At 32.2% G+C, this 26011-nt stretch overlaps 2 protein-coding genes across 2 annotated transcripts; one reads left to right on the forward strand and one right to left on the reverse strand.

The window, feature by feature from the left end:
• Positions 1-4560: 4560 nt before the first annotated feature.
• On the forward strand, positions 4561-11934 carry LOC145605545 (persulfide dioxygenase ETHE1 homolog, mitochondrial-like). The gene is made up of 9 exons (XM_081661614.1): positions 4561-4985; positions 7011-7139; positions 8620-8727; positions 9739-9873; positions 10647-10688; positions 10809-10868; positions 10973-11026; positions 11479-11503; positions 11602-11934. Exons 1-9 carry the CDS (start codon positions 4728-4730, stop codon positions 11691-11693), a joined length of 903 nt encoding a protein of 300 aa, XP_081517740.1. The 5' UTR covers positions 4561-4727; the 3' UTR covers positions 11694-11934.
• Positions 11935-13389: 1455 nt separating this feature from the next.
• Positions 13390-21877, reverse strand: LOC145605651 (uncharacterized). The gene is made up of 5 exons (XM_081661723.1): positions 21658-21877; positions 20004-20089; positions 19790-19854; positions 18654-18736; positions 13390-13816 (listed from the first exon to the last, which is right to left on the reverse strand). The coding sequence occupies exons 1-5, from the start codon at positions 21736-21738 to the stop codon at positions 13724-13726; spliced, it is 408 nt and encodes a 135-aa protein (XP_081517849.1). The 5' UTR covers positions 21739-21877; the 3' UTR covers positions 13390-13723.
• Positions 21878-26011: the final 4134 nt, after the last annotated feature.

The raw sequence follows: 26011 nt of genomic DNA on the forward strand, positions 1-26011 counted from the left end.
TGTTCCCTATGGATACACTTTAAAGCTTCATGATCCGAATGTAGCACAAAAGTTTTTGATCTTAAGTAGTGAGACCAATGATCCAAAGCACAAATAATAGCATAAATCTCACGATCATAGTTAGAATAATTCAACTTTGCACCACTTAGCTTCTCATTAAATTAAGAAATAGGCCGATTTTCTTGAAGTAAAACCGCACCTATACCTGCTCCACTTGCATCACATTCAACTTCAAACAATTTATCAAAGTCTAGCAAAGCTAAAATCGGAGTATGACAGAATTTCTCTTTGATAGTTTCAAAAGTTTGTTGTGCCGCATTAGTCCACAAAAATTCCCCTTTCTTCATCAATTCCGTGAAAGGTGCCATAATAGTAGAGAAGTTTTTAATGAACCTTCTATAGAATGATGCAAGACCATGAAAACTATGTGCTTCACGAATATTTCTAGGTGCTACCCAAGTAGAAATAACAACTACCTTCTCGGGGTCTACTGCAATACCCTCTCTCGAATATAATATATCCATGGAAAGAAATACTAGTGACCATGAATGAGCATTTTTCAAGTTTACCATATAGTTGTTGTTCTCTCAAAGTGTCAAATAATTTTTCAAGATGAGAAATATGCTCAATTTTTTCTCAACTATAGACCAATATATCATCAAGATAAAAGACAATGAATTTATTTAAGAAGGGTCAAAATACCTCGTTCATGAGCCTCGTAAAAGAGCTAGGTGCATTGCAAAGACCAAAAGGCATGACCATCCACTCATATAGGCCGCCTAGTTTAGTCTTGAAAGCCGTCTTCCACTCATCTCCTTCTCGAATCCTCATTCGATGGTATCCACTTCTAAGATCGATCTTTGAAAATATGGTAGAATCATGTAACTCATCAAGCATGTCTTCTAATCTAGGCATGGGAAAACGATACTTGATAGTAATATTGTTGACCTCTCTTGAGTCAATACACATTCTCCATGTACCATCTTTCTTTGGCACTAGTAAAGCCAGGACCGCACAAGGACTCATGCTTTCACGAGCATAGCCTCTTTCAATCAACTCTTTGATTTGCCTTTGAAGCTCTTGGGAAGCCGTAGAATCACACCTATATGTTGGCTTATTTGGAAGAGGGGCACCGGGAACAAGATCTATGGCATGCTCTATCCCACGCAAAGGAGTTAAACCCTTAGGTAGCTCATCCGAGAAAACATCCTTGAATTCTTCTAGCAATTCCCCTACATATTTATCCATTGAAGAACTAGTAGTCTTCCTCTCTTTCACTACCAAAGCAAAAAATTGTAGCTCCCTCCTCAACTTCTCTTTCAAATTCCTTAGCACTCACAAACAAAGTTGAGACTTGATCCCCTTTTCTTTTTCCTTAGTGCGACTTGGAGTAGGAGATAAAGGAAGAAGTTTGATCCTCTTCTTCTTCATTAGTGTGCTCTTCCTTGGTTTCGGGATCTTCATCTTCACAAACAAAGGATATATGTTCCTCTTCCTCTTCCATTTGTCTATATTGCTTTAATGTAAGAGCCTTCTTTGTAGGAAATTGATCGGATCTATGACCTTTTCCTTGACACTTGAAACACCTCATTCGGCTTTCAAATTCCTCTTTGGACACCTTGACGACCTTCTTGTCTCCATTTTTAAAACTTTCTCCTTTGAACTCACTAGAACTAGTCTTGAAAGGTTTATTGAAATTTTTGTTTGCCTCGAACCCTTGTGAATTCTTGTTACTAGAACTTTTTACGCCAATGTCCTTCTTATCTTCGAGCCACTCACTTTCAATCTTCAAAGCTAGCTTGCACACATCATTGAAAGACTCATAGGCACTTAGCTCAATTTTCCTAGAATTAGGTCGATTAAGACCTTTGAGAAATCTAGCAATCCGCAATTGTTCCTTCTCCAAGAGAGGTTAGTTTATCAAATTCAGCAGTATATTCATTAACACTCTTATTACCTTGTGACAACAAAGTGAGTCGAATGTATAGGGTTTGTTCGAAATGATGTGGAAGGTATTTAGAGCTCATCTTCTTCTTCAAAACCGTCCATGTCTTGATTTTCTCCTTCCCTGCTCTAGCACGTCGAGCCTTTAAATTATCAAACCAAATTCCCGCATTCTTAGTGAGTCGAATATAAGCAATTTTGAAACGTTTAGCATCATCAAAACCCTTATAATCTGAAATTTTCACCAATTGTCTCGCCCACTCAAGAAAATCCTCGGGGCTTCCTAGACCCGTGAATTCATCCAGTTTGATTCCTCTATAACCAATCTTATGTGTATCATGATGGTTATCATCATCACTACCAGAACCATCACTATCACTATCATGTTTTTTCTTCTTTTTCTTTTTATCAAGCAACAATTGTGAAAAAGCAATAAAATGTTCTTCCGTGTGATCTTGTGATCTAGCCAATTCGTCCATAATTTTTTTGAGGGATTCCTCCATTATAAACAGAATTAAAAGACCTTAAAACACACAGAAATAACCCACAAAAATCACAGCACAACTTAGCACAAAATCGCACACAAACAACAAGTATGATGAACTCGGACTAAAACGGACACAGTTGCAGAAAATAGTCCGGTTTAATAGAAAACAAACTATGAAAATTCCAAAATTTTGCAGGCAGAAAGTAGACAAAATTTCACCCAAATTCAAAAGAATTGCACGTTCTAATAATCAAGATAACTCCTTGAATTGACAATTAGCAAGAAAGTGTTTAAACAAAGCTAAACAAGTTTATTGAATTAATCTGATTTTCTATATCATGTCATGTCTCTAAGAGCCACAAAATTCCTCTATTTATAAACTAAAAACAACTAATTCTATCCCTACAAGGATTAGGACAAACCCCTAACCTTGCCCCCCAAGAATCCTATCTAGAATAGAAAACTACTCCAAATTAGAATCGGAAAAATAATCCTAAACAAACTCTAATTAACTAAAACCTTTCCTAACAACCATAGGAAGATTATAGTAGTTAAATAACAGAAAAATATACCTTAACCTAAGTGCTTAAACCAAGAAAAACCCTTTCAATTGAAAGGTAAAATTTTGCAAGCAATAAGTATAAAAAATCATCCATTTCTTATCGCCGCCACCAACCTGTCTCACGCGCCGCCCCTATTGACACGCGTGCCACCTGAGTGTAACCGGACTCAAGCCGGAGCTGGTGAGCCAGCGCGTGGCTCCCTGATCGGCGCGTGGCCGCCGTTGCACTTGTCGGAAAGTAACAACCAAGCAAGTGACCATCCTTGACTTTTTCCTCGAAGTTCGAACCCTATTGGACTCAAAATCAATGTAATTGGCTCTTCAAAAGAATTTTCCTTTTGATTCATATCAGTTACCGAAAAAAAAAATCAAAATAAATTTCTTAACATTAAAATATCTAATCTGATATTGAGGGTTTGTTTGACATTGTTATGTATTTCTGTATTTTGGTTTTTTATTTTTCAAAATCATATGAGTAATTGAGTATAATATATGTCATACAGTAAATATTAAATTTCTAATTTCTAATAACTTTAAAAAGTAGATGGACAACAGAAAAATGAAAATACATTTTTTTTAATTTCTTTTTTAAAAAGAAGATAATGAAAATTGAAAACACAAGTACTAAATGCAGTACAAAATAACCTAAATGCAGAAATTGTTTATTTATATGAAAATAATAAAAGACTAAAATACCCTTAATCAATTTTTAGAACTCAATATCCCATCTTAACTTGAACGTAAAATTCAACATAAAAAATTCTCCATTTTTACGATCTACATTCGCTAATCCTGCGCCACTTGCTGATCCCATAAATTTTTGCTAATCCCAGAAATTTTACATTCAATTTTCCTCCCATCTAAAGTAATTTATATGTGTAATTTCATTCTTATTTTATATATAATGTTTTCGTTCTTTTTTAAAAATATATATAATGTTTCGTTCCTTTTTTTAAAAAAAAAATCCGGAAATTACTGTTGACCCCTAAAAATCTTTTCCGGGGGGTATTGTTGACTCCCGGAAATCTGATCCGGGGGGTACCATTGACCCCCGAAAATCTGATCCGGGGGTTACCATTGACCCCCGCAAATCTGATCCGGGGGGTACTGTTGACCCCCAGAAACACATCCCGACACCCTGACATGCCTCCGAATAAAATCGTGTAACATGGAAATTTTATTTTGTTTGATTGTTTATCTATAAATTCATTTTGTAGAAAAAAAATACAACACATAAATTTCATACCTCAAAAAAAATCGTCGTAATGCATTTCATTATTGTCCATGAATTTCTATAGTATTGAATAATAAAATAGGATGAAAGGTATAGGGATCAGATCATTATATAGTTAAGAGTGTAAAGGATAAGTAAAAAAAGGGCAAAATTAGAATATAATCATTTTAAAAATATTAACTTATTATGCATTTAGGTAAAATTGTCCCTAGTAAAATTGTATGTGATGTGATACGACTATGGAGTACGAAGTATTTTGTATGGGAATACGAAGTACTAGAAACTTTTAACTGTTGAACATCACCAACAAATCAACCGTCATCCAGGCTCCAACAGGCTAACACATCAACGAAGTTTCCTTTTCGCCATTGAAGAAGCAATCACCCGGATCAAACCCACCTCATCCAAACTCCAATTAATAATTTGTATTATTCTCTTTGACTTTAATTCGTTGAAGATTTTACAACCATAAATAACAAAAATTAAATAAAGCAAATTCAATGTTGAAATTACAGCAACTCAGAATTTCATCATCTCTATTTTCTCCCACAAAATTCTGCAATTTCTTCCCTCCCAAAAACCCATTTTCAGTGATCACCATTACCAAAAATCCCATCTTAAATCGAAGCTCTCAAATGGGTTTTCATACGACGCCGTCTCATGCATCGAAGTATCTGTTTCGACAGCTTTTTGAGAAGGATTCTTCTACTTATACTTACCTTCTTGCTGATGTTTCTCACCCTCAAAAACATGCTGTGGTTTGTTTCTATTTCTTGCATTGTTGCGATCTTTGTATTTTGTTGACGATCATGTGTGTTTAATGTGTGAATTAAAATAGATTAGTTGACTTTAATTGGGAAATTTAGGAATTTTGATTTTATATTGTTAGGGTAATTGGGTGGTATACTAGTCAAATTATGTTGTTGACATAGAATTTTGTTATTGTCTGGTGATTGCGAAATCATTTTGGGACTAAGGCTTTTTTTGTTGTTGTTGTTGTTATGGCAATAAAAAGCTAAAGCATTGTCGGCTAATATAAGGCGAATATAAAAATTATATAGTGGGGTTTGATTGATTAAAAATGAATAAAAAAAGTGAAGTGAGAATTTTATTTAGCTACAAATCTCTTAGGTGAAGTGAAATGAGACTTTTATTTGGGATGAAATGAAACTTTTACTTGGGGATGAACAGTACTATTAGTGAGGGTTATACTCATGATTATTAGCAAACATTAAAATTGGATGGAGGAGGAAGATTTTTGTAGATGATTATACAGAATAATCACTTTTGATTCATGTAGACGACCCCACTTATGGGATTAAGGCTTTGATTGATTGATTGATTAAAATCGAATTAGTGGAGTTTGGTGGATTAATATGAAAAAAAGTTATTAGGAAAAAAAGATGCGAAATGAGACTTTTATTAGATATATGGGTGAAAATCATGAAATGAATGGTCTTATGATGATATTTGTTATTTATAGTGGCAAGTTTATGTTAAATTGTTGGAATCCGTAGTTGTTTCCTTACTCATAATTTGAAATATGATTTTAGTTATAAAAGATGTGGAAGCTACTTGATATGAAGAATGTTCATGGTTCCTATAGGAAAAGAGAAATGAAAAGTCATTAAATCTTTTGAGAAGGAAAGAATGAAAGATTATACTAATTTTCTTTTGGGGGTTACCTTTGGATGTGTGGAATAAATACTGTATGAAACAGAGGATATTATGTCATTCTAATTTGGCTTAGGGTTTAAGAATAAGTTTGTGTATATGTGCATTTTCTAGGGTATACATGAACATATTGTGCTGTAGCGAGATATATTGTGCTTGGGCTGCACAAATGTGTTGGTTATCATAGATGTAGAAACTTGTATATCGATTGAGAACTTGATCAATACTGTATTACTTCACAATCTCTTGACTATGAAATTCGTTTTTGCAATGTGAAGAGCCCATTTTATTTTACCTGAATTTTCAAACTTTTATATGATAAAATGAAGAGAAACAATCAGAAAAGAGGGTGACATTCTAGTGGTGAAACTCATACCTGTTACAGATATAACATTGTTGCTTGTTTGGCTTGATAGTTGACACATAATTCTCCTCAAGCAAGACCCTTTAATTTGAGATTAATTTTTATTTACTTGCCCACTATTTATTGTTCTTGAGTGTCAAGCATCAGCTTAATTGAAGCATTCTGATGAATTTTGGGCAAATGCATTTGGAGCTTGTTACTTGTAAGCGGCTTAGAAGTTGTAATTCTCAACACATTCATGTCTAAAAATAAATTATTACGTGTTACTAATCTTTCATGTGTTTTGCCCTTTTGGATTAGTGTTCATGTGAGGTTGTTCTCATCCCTATAAACCGTTTTAATATAACAATCTATAAATTTCTAATTCTTCCTTAGCAAAGCTTGAAATTCCTCCTACTTTTACTTATTGTATTTGATCTAAAAACCTTGCAAAATTTTATAATTGCATAACCTTTGGAGAGAGTGATCTTGTAGGTCAGCAGCCATCAATATAGTTGTGTACTCCATTTGAATATGATCTTGTAGAACTACACTTGTCAATTTAATTCTCTTTAGGCTCATAAGATTGCTTATTCCAAAGTGGAAAGCTTTACAAGTGACTGGTTTTTTTCCATCTTATTCCAGTCCATTTTTATGCTTGTGTGGAAACTTCTCATTTGATCTTGTTTATTCCTCAAAAATTATATTATAACCACTTATCACTAAGTCCTTTAATATATTGCTGACACAAGCTATCTTTATGCAGTTAATCGATCCAGTGGACAAGACAGTAGACAGAGATCTTTCCCTCATCCATGATCTAGGACTGAAACTTATGTATGCTGTGAACACCCATGTACATGCTGATCATGTCACTGGAACTGGGCTGCTCAAGGTATATGCTCTTCATTCTTTTACCCTCTTGAATCACATGTATTTAAGGTTCATTGCTTGGGATAAAAACAAGCTCATCTTGTAACGGATTTAGAACTTGCCTTTCAATGAAAAGTCATCTTTTAAGAATTCTCCCTTATAGACTGTTATTTTATCACATTAGCCATTGTAATCTAATTATAACCATTGAGCACATTAACCCATTTGAATTCGCATACATCCTGAGTTCTACTGAATTATCATACCAACATAGACCAAGGAAAACTGAAGAAGGGGGCCACTCATGTAGGTACTTTAGCTTTTAAGAGGAGAGAGATAGGTTAAACTTATAATTTATAATTGGGTTTCACATAGTGGGATGAGAGATCATAGATTGTATATAAAAAGTTATTAGTATAAAGGAATAAAGTAAAAGTGGGTAGAACTTTTAAAATCAGATGAAAAAGGAAAATTAGAACTTAGGAAATTGAAGGTAGTATAACATGAGATTGTGCTTTATTAAAAATGTTTAGCATATAAATGTTTATCATCTCTAATTTCTATGTAAATAATGAGTTAAAATTCTAAAAACTAAATCTGAAGAATTATTTTGAACATTCTTGTACTAAGCCTATGTTCAGTTCAACTTATTTACTTATTTAACAAATATTTGTTTAGTTCATAAATGATCAAATCAAATCAGACCATATCTATTTTATAATTTGCGTTTACTTATTGCTTAATATCTTTAATTCCATATTTGAAACAAATATGACAATTCCCTAGTTGGGAAGTACACTTTAACACGAATCTAATGACATCTCAATTGATAATTTTTTATATTAAGGATTTATGTAATGTCAAATTTAGTCAAATTTAAAATCAGATCAGATTGGTTAATAAATCATCAAATCAGATCAGGTGAACTAAACATAGCCTAAATGGATAAAGTGGATCTTAACCAATTTGTCAATTCATGTTGCGATGGTTGTGAAGCACACCATGATCAATACTGCAATTGCGACCATGACTACATTTAATTTTTTTAATTTTTTTTATTTTTTATGATTCACTGTTTTTTGGAGACTCAATTCATGATCCAGTTCTTTGTAATAATTTATGGGGCTCCTTTGATTAGTCACCAGAACTTATTCAGAAGCATATATTATTTTATCAAAACACAACAGTTAACTAGATTGATTTTATAAGCTTTCCGATTTCTCATTTGAACCTTTAAAGATAGAACATAAATAGATGGCTAGATTTAAAATAATGGATAAAGCAAGTAGTAAACTTAGTATGTAGTGATCAAACATCTTGGGGGTAATGTTTTGTTGTATACTTCTAATGGTAGTGGGAAGGCACAATAGTAATATAGGGCTCTGCAGCCAATAACATAGCCTAAATTTAGTTAAGCGACTGTTTTAAGGGTACTACAGTTTTATCTATAAGGTCGTCTTTTAAATTGAGGAGATTTTAATATCATTTCTGTTTATTTGCAGAGTAAGGTTCCTGGGGTTATATCTGTCATTTCCAAAGCAAGCAATGCTAAAGCTGATCTTTTGGTTGAATCTGGTGACAGAATTGTTGTTGGTGACCTCGTTCTCGAGGTTAGTGTGCATTTTATTTCAAATTTTATCTCATTTGTTATGCTCAAAATTCTTTGATTTTTTCTTTTGCCATGGGCAAAGAGTGTCTCTGTGTCTGTCGCAGTTATTTATTTCACTGGAGAATGTATTTAATACTGGTGAATTGGGCAGTGGGCTGTCTTTGACAATCTAAGCTTACTGTTATCTATGTTGAAGCTATATAAGTGGATAATGAACTGTTAATCTATATAAGCAATACTAGGAGGAATATGAACTGTTAATCTTGCGTAGAGGGGAATGATGAGAAAGGCTCATTATTGTTAAGATATTTTGTCATAGATAAAGATCGTGCACTTTATCCCTCATCTATGTTCAAACCTAATATGAAGCTATTCTATGAAGACAACCTGAAAACACCAAACTTGAAAGCTGATATCTTGAGACTCTTGTTTTTGTCTTTCTAGACAAGAATAAAACCAAAACTTCTTATTGGATTCTTTTCCTGAACTAGTTCTCTGAAGGAACACTCGTGACTTTAAACTTCAAGACAATGTAGGATGTCCTATAAAATTTTTCTGTACTTAGGCTTATGTCATGATATACAAGAATTGAATACCAAGAATCTAGGTTATTGGAAAAAAAAAAAAAAAAAAAAAAAGAAAAGAAATTTTTTTTGTTCATTTTGATGCTTTTAGTTGAGTTCAAGGAACAGAGTTTGTCTCACATTTTAAATTATTCTGCTCCTATTTAACCCCTATCCAGCATTCCAGCATAAGCTGTATGGTTTTGCTAATAAACTAAAACTTCAATTTTTAATTTGTTTCATCTTGTTTCACATTTAGTGCCTCTATATATTTAATACCTAATACAAGTATTCAGTTTCTTATGCCATATTATGTGAATGCAACAAGCCCTGAAGTTTTGCAATGACAGATTGGCCTATACTTTTGTTGGTTAAGGAATATTATTTTTGTCACATGGATGTGTTGAAAATTTGAACTCATGCTTGTGAATGTGGTACATTCGTCTTAGGTTCGCCCCACTCCAGGTCATACAGTCGGCTGTGTTACATATGTTACAGGAGATGGACCTGATCAACCACAGCCAAGGATGGCATTCACAGGAGATGCTCTGCTGATACGTGGATGTGGAAGAACAGATTTTCAGGTACCCTGTGTGCATGTGAATCTTTGTGCATGTGTGTGACTGCTTGCTTTTGTACCTGCTTAAATATTAGTTGGGTGGTGCATGTAGGATTGTAGGGAAGAAAGGGGAGGGGAAGGGATAGAAAACCTGGAAGCTATATGGGTATAAGAAAAGTAGAAAGAAACTTAGATTGATATTCATATGGCTACTGTATGATAAACCATGCTGTAAGATCATGTTACTTAAGTGACCATCAGATTATCTTGTCTCGTTATCCTGTATATTGCCATGCTTCTCTTTCTCAATCATTGTGAATATCTGTGGTGTCTTTGTGTGCTTATGATGGTGAAAAAAAATGGTTTGGATATAAAATTTGTTTCTGTTTACTCTTTGAATCGTGTATTGATGAAGCAAGGCTTCCAGTAACAATTTTTTTTTTTTTTTAAATGCAAATTTTACTGAGATGGTCTATTTAGAACTTTGAGTCAAATTCTCATTCTTATCAATGCGAAAGAGTAAAATGTCACCAAATAAAAATTATATAATAACTGAAAAACTGTTCTTTAATCCCTTTTTGTTTCATATTTCCATGCTTCCTAGGTTTCAACTTCCAGGTTATTTTGGGTTAATTGTGTGGTACAAACACCAGCAATAGTAATTTAATTTTGTGTTCTTAATCCTCGTGTTAACATGAGGAGAGAGAGAAAATAGAGAGTTGGGGAAGAACATGCTAACAATTGACCAGTGTAGTTTGTCGAATATCTGATCAGCATACAACATTTTTTTCTATACAGGGTGGAAGTTCATCTGAGCTCTATAAGTCAGTGCATTCACAAGTAAGAACCTGTAGTCTAAACCATTTTCTTTAGCTTGCATGGAAAATAAAGAGAATTTCACATCATTCCTGCACTAGACTACATGAAGTTGCACTTATTGTTTTTATTTCATGGATGCAGATATTTAGTTTGCCAGAGGAGACATTGGTTTATCCTGCTCATGATTACAAGGGTTTTACGGTAGGAGACATTGTTGAGCTTTCATATTAATCTTCGTGAAAACCCTCAGAAACTTTGCAGCTTTACAAGTGTTTCCAATAGCTAATAGTTGATTTGACATTCAGGTAAGCACTGTGGCAGAGGAGAAGCAGTATAACCCTCGCTTGACAAAAGACGAGGTGACATAGCTGAACTCATTTATTTTGTTTTGTCTTCAGTATTCTGCTTCATTGTCTGCAAATTTAATTGTTATTTATGAGGATGCTCTATTAGAGATTGAACAAACTTGCAGCATGGAATTTCTTGTTTTTATTTTTCTGTGTGTTGTCATATTACGAAGTCATTTCTTCCACTAGTTAATGCTAAATGCTTCTCTAGAAAGCAAAATTTCGATGGATCTCTACCTGGATACTCCGTATAAGATAAATAGGGTTGTAAACATTTCTCTATGATTTTTTATTAGAAAATCTATGGCTTGTATGTCATCTACATCCTCTTTTATAAGCTACATTAAGGTTCTGGTTATAATGGATGTTACTACATCGCTGCATGTGTTGCATACTGCTATTTTTCTATGAGATTTGTGTGCTTTTGTGATAGCTAAATAATTAGTTTCTGGATCATTTTGCAGGAAACATTCAAAAGCATTATGGAAAGTAAGTACATATTCCTCACATCGCATCTTTTCTAACGTTTATTTTTTTCATGATGCTTGTTAAATATTGACAGTGATCTTCCTAACTTATGATTATAGACTTAAACCTGGCATATCCAAAGATGATAGATGTCGCAGTTCCAGCAAATATGGTTTGTGGCTTGCAAGATCCAGTTCCAACTACACACTGATTTCCCTAAATGAATCGGTGCGAATTGAAGTACTTTCTCATCTTTAAATCCATCAACAACAATGTGGAATCTCCTCAGCATATGGAGTAATAAATATCAGCATTGGGGGTAGAGAAAACATGTATAGATTAAATAGTTTTATTGCAGCCAAGTTCAGCAGAAGAACAATGTTTGCAGTCGTGCAAGTTTGTAAATATGAACAATAGTAACTACATAAAAGTATTGGTCCGTTTGGTATTGCTGTGGTTTTCTGTTTTTTGGTTTTTTTTATTTTTAAAACTATATTACATGTCATATAATGGATCAAAAAATGTTTAGACTTATTAAAATCATGATAATTTTGAAAACTGACAACAAAAAACATGATAATCAAATTAATAATGCCACGACACCATTGTTGATGAAATAACTTAACTTTCGTTAACGGATATGGCTGTCAAAGGGTATTGTTGATAAAATATCGTGAGGTGGAGGGCACAACTTATAAACATGGGTACAGCTTAGAAATTCAATAACTTGGGGGGCATAGCTTAGAAAAACCCTAATTTTATTTTTCTCTCTCTAAAATTATTTTCTACTAAAAATAATTCAAGATTTTATTTTCAAATTAAATTTCAAAATTCAAAATAACAAATATTAAAAGAACATAAGTTAAAGAACATACGTTAAAGAACTCATTACCTTAAAAAACATACGAGTCATCTATGAGTCAAATTAAAAGAACATATTTTGTATTATTGAAACCCAAAAAACATGTTTAATCAACATGTGCTAAAGATAAGTGTAGAAAAACATATAATCAAACATATAGGTATGTTCTTTGTTAAACAGAAACATGTTGTTTTGTTAAACACAGGTATGTTTTTTATCAAACACTAGTATGCATGTTCTTTTTCAAACACTAGTATGTTCTTTTTTTTTTCCCCTGATTTTCAAAGTATGCCTAATATTCTATCCAGGTGCACCATGCGCTTGGTATACCTGCGTGCACTATATTATTTTCATGAATTGAATTGCTTGAAAAAAAAAATAAAAAAATATAAATCAAGGTGCTACAAATGGAGTTTATTGTTTATCTTTTCACTGCATTCTCTTTAGAAAACTAGGCTTAGATCTCTAATCAGGTCTAAATCTGGATAATAAGGCTAATTACATCAGTTTTGGGTATATATACCCCTCCAATCCCCCAAAATTAGCCTTAGCTCCTTAGGTTGGCCTCCTGCCTTGCTGTGTTGGATACTTGGATGTTATGTTTGTTAATATTAGTTGCTTTAGTTGGTTGATTTATGTATTTATGATAATTCATTTCAATTTCTGTAATGAACAATGCTACTTAGTTAATATGCTTATAAGCAAACAACTCTTGGCTTATAAGCAAACAACTCTGGGCACTGCATTTTCCACCTGTTTGGGGGTCAGGCGTATTGCTACTGCTAGCTCATGCAAGGATTTTCTAAACTTAAGCCTTCAATATGCTTTCCATCGTCGTCGCACAATAGCCGTAACCTCACTCAAACCACTTTTAAAATTTTTGTAACAAACTACCATAAATACATAACCATATTTCAGAATATGTGCTACTGAAAATAAAATAGATGAAATAGAATAAGTGGGACGGTAAGTAGGAGAGAGGGTTCGATGAACCATATTTCAGATTTGATACAATTGTTCTTGCAAGTGATATGGAGGAAGGAGGTAGGATAAAGGAGAAAGGAATGCTCACCAATCTTTCTTCTCTTGAAAATTAACATGTATGTTAGGTCAAAACCTTAGATCTTTTGTGTTGCAAATGACAATTATTTCAAACGATGCCAGATTACAAGGATGGCTAAACAGTTTTACTTTTTAACATTTTAAGGGGAAAAAAAAAAGGGCAATACATCATTACACCATAGCAGGACCTGGTATAAACAACCTAAATTTCAAACTGAAAAGTCAGTTAAAGAGAGCTTGAGAAGAAATCTCCTGAGAAGAAAGCTGTTTGTATCATCCGAAAACAGCATCTGCTAATTTTGCATTCAACTTCCGCTTCACAGATATTTTCTGGCTAGGGCTCGGACTTTTGTATCAAAATGTGATGATGCAATGCGTGAGCCAGGAAGATAAAGGGGGTTGAGAAGAATCTGAACATTAAAAGTCATCAGGTCAACAAAATCAGAAATGAGTAAAGCCATACATCAATCACTAACTACTGAGCCATGATAACTCTCTATAATCACATTTAACATAATTTAAAGAACAATTATGATAACAAAGAGATTATGTGTTTAGAACCATAAGAACAGAACTTTGATTGTTTCTGCTGTATAATTGAAATTTTTTAAAAAAAATATCAGATGTGGTGATAGAAAGTTATAACTGAAAATGAAACTAGCAGATGAAAATAATTGAAATTTTTTTAAAAAAATTATAGAAGTGCTACTAGAATAGGGAACTACTATGTGGTAACAACACAAAGTTGCATGTAGCATAAAGCAGCTTGATCTTTTTCTATTTTTATTTTATTATTTTTATTTTTTTTCTCAGATTGCATGACAAGGTAAATCAAAGACTAATACTATAGCAAAGAAGTTATAAAACAAACCAGGAAATCTGATTTGTGCCTTACTGCCTTCCCCAAGGCCTCATCATCTAACAAACTAAGAATTTAACTACATGCTTGAGTCTTGAGAACATACCCACCAGCAATCACACAATAAATTTGTCAAAACTATTCCATAAAAAAGGATACACTTAAACAGAGTACAAAAGATTGCACTCATCTCTCTCTTGAGCCAAACATGGTACAGATATATATAGATTGAGCCTTTATTTTTTCTTTTTTAAATTTTTTATTTATATTTTATTTTGCACTCGTAGGCAAAAATACTTATGACAAAAAAGGCTTCTCAGAAATTCTAAACAGCCTTTTTTTTTTCCAAGGATCTGTTCCACAAATAGGTAAGCATATGTTTCCAGCTTTTTATCACATAAAACACACATTTGCAGGACCCAGTCCAATGTGTTGAGAAAAGGGATTGAAGTCTGCACATTAAACCCCCTTTTGGCCTCAAGAGCACATGTTTTAAGATGAAAACTGCTAGTGAAAGCCACTATGCTGTAGTAAAACTATAAGAGAACCAAACAAGGATGTATGGAAAAGATATTACTTTCTTGTCCATGGTCTTTCAAAAACAAAAAATTAACTGTGCCAACTCCAAAATTTTTACCATAGAAGATTGTGGAGGGGAAGGACTTGTGAAACTAAGGGGGCGTTAGGTATGAATATTGGAAATGGAGAGGAAAGGAAACAAATAAGAGAGAAAAGAATCATTTAACACTTACCTTTTCATTTGTTTGGTTTAACCATGGAAAGAAATTAATTAAACATAACTCCCTTTCTTTTAGTTTGAGGGAAAGGGTAATTGATACCTTGGTTTTCTAGAGGTAACAAATAGGAGGAAACCATTACCCTATGTAACAGTAATTGTTACCCAAATCTTCTAACCAAACACTTGGTAACGGTATAGATTTAATTGAATCCGTTTCTAACCCAAAACACGATCTTACCAAACATGCTCTGAGTGGCTAGCACAAGAAGCATTTCCCAAAGTAAGTATCCAGGTTATCTTCTATCAAATGTACTTCTCAACAGGTAATAGGCTACAAACAGAAGTGTCACTAGCTCACCCATATAAGAGGTCAATTTAAACACCAATTTTCCAGAAGCCTTGCATTTAAGTCTTAACCATACAATCTCAATCGAAAATTATCATGTAAGCTTTCTTGTATCCATAGTATTAGAATCCAACCTTATACTTGGACTGTGTGACACAGAGGCTACTTACCCAAAATCCAGAGAAACCACCACCATCTACTATAGCTTCTCCAGTATACCTACTTCAAGAAAATAATCCTTCTACAGTTACTTTTAACAACTGGGAAAACAATATGTTGACTATAGCAAATGAATCACACAGGAACATACAGAAAGGAATCACACCTATAGGATCTTTAAAGAGTATAAGACTTAAGTCATACAGAACCTAACATTCAGATTCCAGACTGTGACACAGGCAAATTCCCCAATATCCAAAGAAAATTAAGCAGACTACTGCAAATAAACCACATAGGATCATAAGGAAAGAAAAAGCACCCAAAAGAAGTAAGCTAGGATTCACACCTAAAAGAGCTTTGAATCAGCAATAGCAGAACACTTAACCAATTAACCAAAGAGGAAGCTTGTGGCTGATTCTAGAATCTATACTAATCCCAATGACATTAGAGCTATTTATATTAAATTAAGAACTGCTTTAAAAAGAGCGCACATGCTAAAACATACATGTAAACCACAACACTCTCATTGATATTCCCTCCACCCTATCCACTTTAGATGTCCAAAATCAAACAAAGGCATCCTCCATTTTCTTTACACTTGGAACACATTTGACTTATACACTAGTTACATACTCTACTTTGATTAGATTTGATGATTTAAATTTAAGGAAAAACATAGTCATGTTAAATCTTGTTAGGTTCACCTTGATTTCTGATTTCATATTTTCAAAAATTTATAATTTTTACTTTATTGGAAAATAAAGATATTTGTGATTGAAATAGAGAATTGGGAATTGGACTGTTGCAAGTAAAAAGAAATGGAAGAAGTATTGCTTGGGAGCTGAACAAAAGTTCTGCATATCCAACTTGTTCATCTTTTTATTTTTCATTTATTTATTTGCACTTTCTAAGAGTTACCAACTTTTAAATGATGGGGGAGTAATAAATCACAAAGGATGGTTTCAAAAATAATAAAAAAAATAAATAACAAAGGATTATCAAGATTCCTCAAACAACATTCAGTTAAAGGAGATATTAGATGGCAATTTCATTGGATTTATATTCTTAGTAAACATGATTCATAAGGGAAAAAAAAAAAACTGTCATACTTTAATGCCTCATGAAGCAAAGAACCATATTAATGTCAGGAAAATATTATTTCTAGATGATTCTACTATCACAATTTCACAACATACTATCCCACAAAGCAAATTAAGAGTTACTATATAAAATTATTAAAACAAAGAAAATGGTAAAAAAGATTATCAACAGCTTAAATCTCTTGGAATTCTAAACCAACTTAGGTTTTGTTCACTTGGCATTATTACCTGTTGTCTCCAAAGGTTGTTTTAGCAAGGTGGTTAACATACAAAGATGCCAGGTAAGTTAGATATTGTTATTAGCCGCTAGTATACAAAATTTCTAGACTTTGGACATAACGGTCATATACATGAAGAAAAAACCAAATGCCAAAAAAAGTTGCTCCAATTTGAAATTTCTTTTTTTTTTTTTTGGCCAATAAACAGCAAGTTATCAAACATATTTTTTGTTGTCTGACCACATTAACAAGGTAAAGACAAATTTTAATAGGAATAAGTTGGCTTAAAGTTATTTGCTAAACAAAGACATTAGTCAAGCATTACGATAAACCTTAATCCAGTAACATCAATCACTCCGAAAATCTTACATAAGAAACATTAATAACTCCTACTAAGGACCTATACAAAAGTTCAATTTTAGTTGCTAGAACTCCAAATTTTAATACCACCATAATGTCTAATTGATAATGTAATCAAGAATAAGGCTTTTTTACTTTTGTTTTCACGGGAGCAGTAGTCTGGCTTTCAGGTCAACAGTCTAATAGAATAGTTTTTGTAGTAAATGTAAGGACAGGGTATACAAGTCCCACTACAATTGATAAGGTATGGCAGCAAACATAGACCCATTTTGTACCTACTGTAGATAGAAGCCTTGTAAGAGGATTGAATTGATGATATGGTAATAGTAGAGCATGGTATGGTGGTATGGTAACACAACTTCTGCATAAAAAATTTACTTTCGATTCAAAAACACTCTTTCAACCATTGACCTGGCATCAAACAGAGACCTTGCCTTTTAAAAAGCATCTTAGATGAAATATTATACATGTACACCCTCTCATCACAGACTACAAGGCCCTTCAGGCATTCACCTCGTAGTACGGATTCATAGAAAATAAAATAATGAAGTGTCATCGATTGTAGTAATACCTCAATAACGCATCATAATAGCTCTAAGAATTCATTATAGTTCTATGGAGAAGATAGTAGTAAAACCATAAGCATCAAAGTCATCCTAAATTTTTACCACTTCAGCTGTTTCAAAATTTATATCTAGCAAAGTTGTTTGATAGCTACAATTTTTGGGAACCATTTTTGTAAATTAAAAAAAAAAATTAATATACAACGTACTATGCCTTTTCTCCTCAAAAAAAATCCATGTACATCAGTACATCTTTCTTTCAATAACTCGATGTAGATCATAGTATTCTCTGTTAACAGGAAGATAAAGCACTGATAGCATAACCCTTAACCTCAGACAAGCAGGTGTACTGAAAAATCTTCTGTACTAAAACAAGTGTCCAACATAATTCAATGACCATTAAAATTCTTGTGTCTCTTAAACCAACTGAGAAAACCTCAACAGCAGCATAAACATGGTAAACAAAATTACTATATGGCAATAATATTACAAAACTTCTGCCACATTGCAAACACTTTTTCAGAGCTCTTCTTCCCTAAGAGTCAACATTTATCCTCTTTACAAGATAGGAACTTTTATCAACTACAATATTTATTCAGAATCATGTCTTGATATTCTAAGGAAACAAACAGAATACATATTTCATGAAGATAGAGAACCAATATATTGGAGTGATACAAGGTACCAGCAATTTTGAGAGCTGATTTATAGATTGTCTTCCCCTCCTCCCCCCCCCCCCCCCCCCCCCTCCCTAACTTGCTAGTTCTTTGAGGTTTCATTTCAGTTAAAGACTTCGTATCTTCCGGTACTGTACATTTTCACTCATTTAATAAAACTACCATCCATTTATTAACAGCAATTTAAGCAAGCAGTATAATTTGTAGAAGTAGAAGCGTTGCAAACCTTAATATACAACTCGTGCACATCCTGAAAGAAACATTTCACTCCATCCTCATTACGGGAGTCATGAAGAAGCATAAATCTTGTATGTGATATCAGGTCAAGGAATGTCAAAAACTTAGATGCAATACAATAAAACAACAGAAAAAAGTGAAATACAAACCAACAAAAAGTACGTATCAATATAAATATATAGAAAATGTCCTTAGTGGACATAGTAACTTGACAAAATCATGTCTTAGATCAGCAACAAAATCCGCAGTATTCCATTCAACACTCACACACACACACCAAAAAAAGTAAAAAGAAAAATGAAATCCAAAAATCTTGTCCCTAAATAAACTATCATTTCAACTAAAGCTAATTTTCTAATTAATTTTCATAAATCAAACCACACTAACTTCTTTTTTATTCACTTTTAGTCAAACAGACCTCACAATCTTGGTTTTGATATTCACCTTTCATCAATCAACCCCACTATCTTTTTTTTTACCTTCCTGAAACTTTGCTAAAGGCAAATGATACTTTTTTTATGGGACGGAGGGAGTATTTGCATGAATCCAAAGCTAACGAAAACCACTGGAAACATCCACATATTTCTCTGTACATAATGAATGACAACATTTTGAATTTCATTCTTCAAAACAAACAAATGGTAACACATGAGAATTTTTTTTTTTTTTTTTTTAAAAAAAAAAAAAAAAAAAAGAGAGAAAAATCCATTCTGTCTCTTCTAATTTAGCCATATAGGTCATGTGAGAGTGTTAATTTCTCAATGAAGAACTTATATCGATACATGAGAGAAGAAGATGAGAAATATAGCACCTCGATTGTGCTTTCCTTGAAAAAACAAATCAATAGATAATTTTTAAAATTTAAGACATACTGAATTGTAAAATTAGGAATTGATGTAGCTTAGAGCATTTTAATGAACTGAACTTCCATTTACTTAATAGGGTAATAGTTGTAATAACACTATATTTCATACAAAGTGAAGATACTAATCAGCTCATAACAGGATAACTACATTAAAGCTCGAATACATGCTAACAAGAAGAGAACAATCAAGCATCAATTTAAGATAACTAGGAAAATCAAAAAATAATTCAATAAATGAATATTAAGGAAGATTTCAAGGATATGACCAGCAGTTACATAAACCGACACCACCAAATCATTGAACCTGTCTATCGCTTTTAAAAACCTGAAACATTATAAAATAAGAATATAATGGTAAACACAAAATGAGAACACTAAAAAGCAAAGAAATGATATATATCAAAACAAAAACATATAGCTACAATAGCTTGGGATGAAAAATAAAAGTGTAAAACTAAAATACTAGACGCTTACATAGCACTGGTAGTCCATGCAAGGTCCTGGACTATGTCTAAAGATGCATGTAGAATAAACTGGTGCTGCTGTGCAGCATCTTCCTTCTGGAATAAGAGTAAGATTGCAATATTATACAACCAGTAACATCAAGCATCAATATAGATAATAACATGATGCTAAATAAGTAAAGACTCTATGGACAAAGGTGACAGCATAAAATCATTGTTATATGATCAAAAGAATTAAACACCTATGCATATATATATATATAGACACAGGGTCCAAAATAACTTAAGATGGCAAGTTTGCTTCAACAGGTACACTACTAATTGACAAATTAACCTATGTGTTTCAAATCTCTAGATCAAGGTCCTCCAGATATCCTAACCCTTCTTATCACAGGAAAAAGGCTAGATAAGTTGGCCCCTAACTCACAGAAAGCCCCAAGTCAAATCCCATTGATATATACACATTTTGTTCTAACCATGGACTCGAAACTACTGCCCGTAACAGTGTTTCCACTTGCCCCATTGTATAGTATCCTCTTTAGTCCCTCCAAATATCCATGAAAAGAAAACAACTTATATCAAGGATTCATATCAATTTCCAGGAATAATATAAAATTGTAATTGCAATCACACATAAAACCATATAAAGAATAAAAGCTAGCCTTGTCGTTCAGCGCTTCTTTAACAGTGTGTTTGGATTGAAGGAGATGGAGGGAAGGGAAATGTAGGGGTGGAGTTATTTGGATAACAGATTAAGAAGGAAGGAAAAATTGGAGGGAAGAGAAATTAAGGGATTAAATTGTAAGATTTTGATCTCACATATAGTGGAAAGATTTGGAAGGAAATCCCATCATTCTTCCCTCCCCTCCCTTTCCGTTCCTTACCCCTCCCCAACCTCCCCTTCTTTTCCTTCCCCTTTCTTTATCTAAACAGATTGTAAAAGTACACATATCTTCTGCACTTCTCTCACTTTCTCTTCTATCTACTACGAGTAGTTGTCGTGGTTGTTCCCTCACAGAAAAAAATAAGTACCACAAAGCAACATCCTCATGAAGCACATCATTCTATACACAAACTAATTGACAATCAACTATACATCCTCATGGTTAGCTTGATTGACAATCAGCATGAGTGAAAAACTAACTGTAATCAACTATTTTCCATATACACAAAGATAATGTATTTTGATACTGATATATCTGGTCAAAACATCAATGTTTAATATCAACAAGCTCCGCATATGAATCCCCATCTTCTAAGTTTAGTCATCTATGTTTTGCCATAAATACCGACATTTCAGTTGCGAATCTCGTAATCATCTATAATGTACCAAGACAAACATGGAAAGGATGCAATCCATGTCAATACATTTCTACTGAAAATTTGATTTCATCAGAACTTGTGCAGACCGAAACATTAAACCCAACAATTTTAAATATTAAATTGCAAATATATTCTATTTTGTTTCACTCATATATATAATAAATTGTTACAGTATAAATTTACGAAATTTACACAATAACATTAATAGAAAACAAATAACATAATGTTCTAGCATTTTGAGTCCAAGAATGAAAATTTTCCCAAAATAAAAAACTAACGAATTGGCGAACTAAAATGAAATTTCTTAGTAACGAAAAAATGGTCAAAATTAAGCAACTTACTTTCAATGCAGAACCCAATTCAGCTTCATAAATGGGTATATCAGTGCGACTAACAATCATAAAACATGCCGTACTCGCCATTAACGATCAAAGTGATAATTAGCAGAAAGTCAAGCTGAAATAATTGAAAAACAAATATCAAACCCTAGAAATTAAATTTGCATGAGTGAAGAGAAAAATTGATTTGGAAAAGGAAAGATAGTGAGAGATAGATCGTGAATTTTATATGATGATTACTAAGAAACAATCTAATATATATATATATATATAAAGGGGAGTTTTTTCCCGAGTTTTTAGAGAGTCACGTAGGATTTAATTTTTTTAGAACGCCACGTAGGATTATAAATTTTTGTTGTAGCCAATCAAATAAGAGATTATTAAATTCTTTTATAATTAAATAATTCAAATGTCAAGTAAGCAAAATTGGCGAATGAAATTTTTATGTTTAAACTAATTAAATATTATATATTATCTTTTGATATTAGGAATTTTATCCAAATATATAACAAATTTTAGCACATTAATACAAAAAAAAAAAAAAATCTAACAAACCGTGCATCGCACGGGCTTCATCTAGTAACTTAAGTAATGGAGAATGTCAAGTGCGATGTTGAGTGGGGGGTGATGGGTTATAATTTTGGGTGAAGTAAAAAAAAAAAAAAAAAAAAAAAAAGGTAAAGGTAACGATTAAAAGTGAAAATAGCAATAAAGGGAATGAGATTTGTTCATTCTCTTTCTCTTTGTTTATTTACCCCAATCAAACGACTCCTAAAAGAAATTAAATAAGAAAATTTAGCGTCTACATTAGGATCAATGTCTAAATAATTTGCAATTTGATGGTTAATAGCTACAACATAATCCGCTTATCGATTGACTTCCCGATACACATAGCGGGGAAAAAACAACCTCGAAGTGAGCCAACAACTTCTTGACATCATTCATCTTAATTCCAAGGATAATGTGATTTATCTTGCAAAATATTTATGATTAAAAGCTTATCACCTTCAATAAAAAAAAAGTTGGCTTATATTATGTTCAATAGCTAATTGGATGCTATTTCGAAGAGCAATAGCTTCCACAATAATAGGAGTCAAGGTACCAAGATTATAAGCACGACTGACTACATTATTTCATGTATAATCCCTAATAATAACTCAAATTGACCTAGATTTTATAAATTGGTCATCTAATAAAATAAACTAGTGTGTAGCCCAGGCGTTGCACTGGTTGCTACTTTAATTAGACCTTGTGATTATCAGTTATATACATTTATTTTCATGTTTATAACATAATTTATGATTGGTTTAGATGGTTAAGTAACTGTCTTTCTTACAAAAGGTTTGGTGTTCAAATCCCATAATGATTTAAAATTACAAATAAACCAATTTACATAATACATTAATCTAATAATTTCCCTTTAACCCTTATATGTTTTCAAATATCATTTCCGCAATCTTGTATCAAATACTAGCTTAGGTAATTCCCGAGCCATGCTCGGATTTTTAAATCAATACATATATAAATAAATCATAATTAACTCAATATGGATTTGTAATCGATTGTTATTATTATTAAAATTTTGGCATAGGAAAAATTATGTGCTTCATATAATACAATATCTTTTCTAAAATAAATATAGTAAGGTGAAATACAATTTTATGAAAAAACATTTCAGTGTATTCAATATTGAAATCTAGTTGATGAAAATTATACAATACCTTAGAAAATAAATTAAAAAAAAAACTTATAATATTGGCAAAATATTAATTAGATTTATTTCCTAGAATAAAAATATATTTTAAAAAAATAGATTTAGTATGTAGTATAGATTTTGGGTTTTTGTTTAAATTAATTGGGAAGTAAGAGTGTTTTTTTTTTCTAATTCCAAGAAGCTATAAGTAAAAAGTAATTTTAATTAATTTGCTTCAAAAAAGTGATTTTTTTATTGATTAATTAATTGTAAATTATTTAGATTAAGAAAAGTAATTGCTTATTTTTAGGAATAGAATGAGTACATTATTTAGTGAAAAAAAGTTATGCTTTAGCGTAAATATATAGAATTGAATGAGTTATTAAAATCTTGATTTAAATCTTAGAATCCTAAGATTTTACGATTGTATCCATAAAATTTAATTTACGATTCTATCCAATTTTAAAATTTTTCTCTTAACTAGCGAAAACTTTACAAGTTTAAAACATGTCTACAAAGTTATTTATAAATAGGAGAAATACACTTTGATAATTCCAAAGCGATATACTTCTAATAATCCCAACTAAAGTTAATTATCTAATAATCCCAAATATGCTATTACTTTGCCTGTAGTAGTCCCAACTGTTCAACAAGTGGCCAACAACCTGTTATTACAAGTAACCAAGACACGTGTGAACACGTGATTGGTTAAAAAAATTGAAAAAAAATAATAATCAAAAGGAAAATTTGAATTTAATAATCCAAACTTTGATCGATTGATTTTTAATAATCCAACCTTTTGATTATTTTACAATAATCCAAGCGTCATACCCCATTTTATTTTATCAGGCCAAAATGACCACGTACCTGGTGAACCGATTTTTTTCTTTTTCTTTTTTTTTTTGGAAACCTCTTTTGTTTTTTTAAGTTCAATTAAATGAAATTAAAATATATATATAAAAAAAACCCTTCATATCTCCTTCTTCCCAAACCTTGCCCACCTCCCCAAGGGCCACCAAGCCCGCCACCATACTGTAATACCCCGTATTTTATACATATTTTATTTAAAATATGTACTTTATAAAGTATTTAAATAGTGTAATTATTTTAATTATAGTATTTTAATTAATTTTATTATAAAAGGAAAGTTTATTTAATTATTTTAATTATAAAAGTTGGGGTTTTATTTTAAGAAAGTTTAATTTTAACAAGTTTTGTTAGGGAAGAAATTAGGAAAATCTAAAAGAGGAAAGGTTAGGGAAGAGGGTTAGTAGAAAAGGGGTGTAAATATCCCACTTGTGAGGCAAATCAACTTTGCCCAGAGTGGAGAAAACCCAAGGTAAACTTCTCTCTCTCTCCTCCTTATTTTTCTTTCTTTCTTTTTTTTTTCCCCTTTCCCTTTCTTTTTTTTCGGCTTGCTCTTTCTCCCCCCTCCACCGCTGCCAGCAAGCGTCAGCCGCCGGCAGCAGGTGGCAGCTGCCGCTGCCAGCAGCTGGTGGCTGCCGGTTTTCTTCCCCTTTTTCCCCCTTTTTCGAACCATATAAAAAAAAAAAAAACTTAGCTTTCCTATTTTAATTTAATCTATGCTTAGATCTAATTGTAATTTATGAGTTTTGGGATTTAATTTTGATGTTTGATTGTTGTAATTATGCTAGTTAATTTTCAGATTTGGTTTTGAATTAAAAAGCCCCAATTTTTGAAACTCTAGGTTCTTGATTTATGAATTATGAAAGTATATGATATATTAATGTTTAGATCTTCAATTAAAGTGTTTTAAGACTAAATTACAACAAGTTTTAATTAAAAATAAAGTGCTGGAATTTTATGTAGAGCACTTAATATTATGTTTTTGAAGAAAAAATATAAATTACCCATTAAGTGGGACTTAATTATGGTGTTTTAAACATAATTTCAGCTTACTCTAATTAATTTATGAGGGGTTTTAAAATAGTATATATTGCTGGAAATTTGTTTAGAGTGGATTTTAATGCTCTATTATAATTTTAATGTGTAGGAGACTTCGAAGTAAGCAATTTTTACTAGTCGTGGCGATTTTCAGATCGTATTCAAGGTACGTTCGCGTACTTAGCATAGTTATGTTGATGTAGTAGCATGCTAAATGTGTTTGATTGATTATAAATAATATCATGCTAGGTTTGGAATAAAAATTGTGATTTGGATGTTATTAGTGATTGAATTGAGAAGCATGATTTATTTGTGATGGACTATTGAATGGAAATTCATAGTTTGGAATGTTATTTATGAACCACATGTTTATTTATGGCATGATAGAGAGCATGTTTAATTAAACTAATTGTTTAATTATATTTGGAATATTGAAAAGAAATTTTATTATGGTTCATATAATTTTTATTGATGCTTTAAGCATGAGGAAGGAGCTATATAAGTGTCTATGTACACGAGGAATAAATAGTATGTTGGCGCCTTTGTGCACTTAAGGTGTTTTTAACACCGAGAGATAGGAATTTTGGCGCTTTATGCGTTTAAGGTGTCTTTGACACTGAGGTAGAGTTAAAAAGGGTTAAACATTAAATATTATGTGGTCACTAAATATTCAAGAATTAAATTGGTATGTTTGATTGATTGAATTATTATTGTTGATTGTTTTATTATGCTTTCAGAGTCATCACCAAGTCCAATAAC

This window comes from Chenopodium album, chromosome 22 (genome assembly GCF_948465745.1).
Source record: "Chenopodium album chromosome 22, dcCheAlbu1.1, whole genome shotgun sequence".
In the NCBI taxonomy this organism is placed as follows: Eukaryota; Viridiplantae; Streptophyta; class Magnoliopsida; order Caryophyllales; family Amaranthaceae; genus Chenopodium; species Chenopodium album.

What these genes read in the sequence shown, in the direction of transcription:
- LOC145605545 (XM_081661614.1), top strand. Translation starts at nt 4,728, where the DNA reads ATGTTGAAATTACAGCAACTCAGAATTTCATCATCTCTATTTTCTCCC. An exon ending in ATAAGTCAGTGCATTCACAA is followed by an intron (nt 10,689 to 10,808) that starts GTAAGAACCTGT and finishes TCATGGATGCAG; the next exon opens with ATATTTAGTTTGCCAGAGGA. An exon ending in ATTCAAAAGCATTATGGAAA is followed by an intron (nt 11,504 to 11,601) that starts GTAAGTACATAT and finishes TTATGATTATAG; the next exon opens with ACTTAAACCTGGCATATCCA.
- LOC145605651 (XM_081661723.1), bottom strand. Translation starts at nt 21,738, where the DNA reads ATGGCGAGTACGGCATGTTTTATGATTGTTAGTCGCACTGATATACCC. An exon ending in AATTGGGTTCTGCATTGAAA is followed by an intron (nt 20,090 to 21,657) that starts GTAAGTTGCTTA and finishes CTCTTATTCCAG; the next exon opens with AAGGAAGATGCTGCACAGCA. An exon ending in TTATGTAACTGCTGGTCATA is followed by an intron (nt 18,737 to 19,789) that starts TCCTTGAAATCT and finishes TGATATCACATA; the next exon opens with CAAGATTTATGCTTCTTCAT.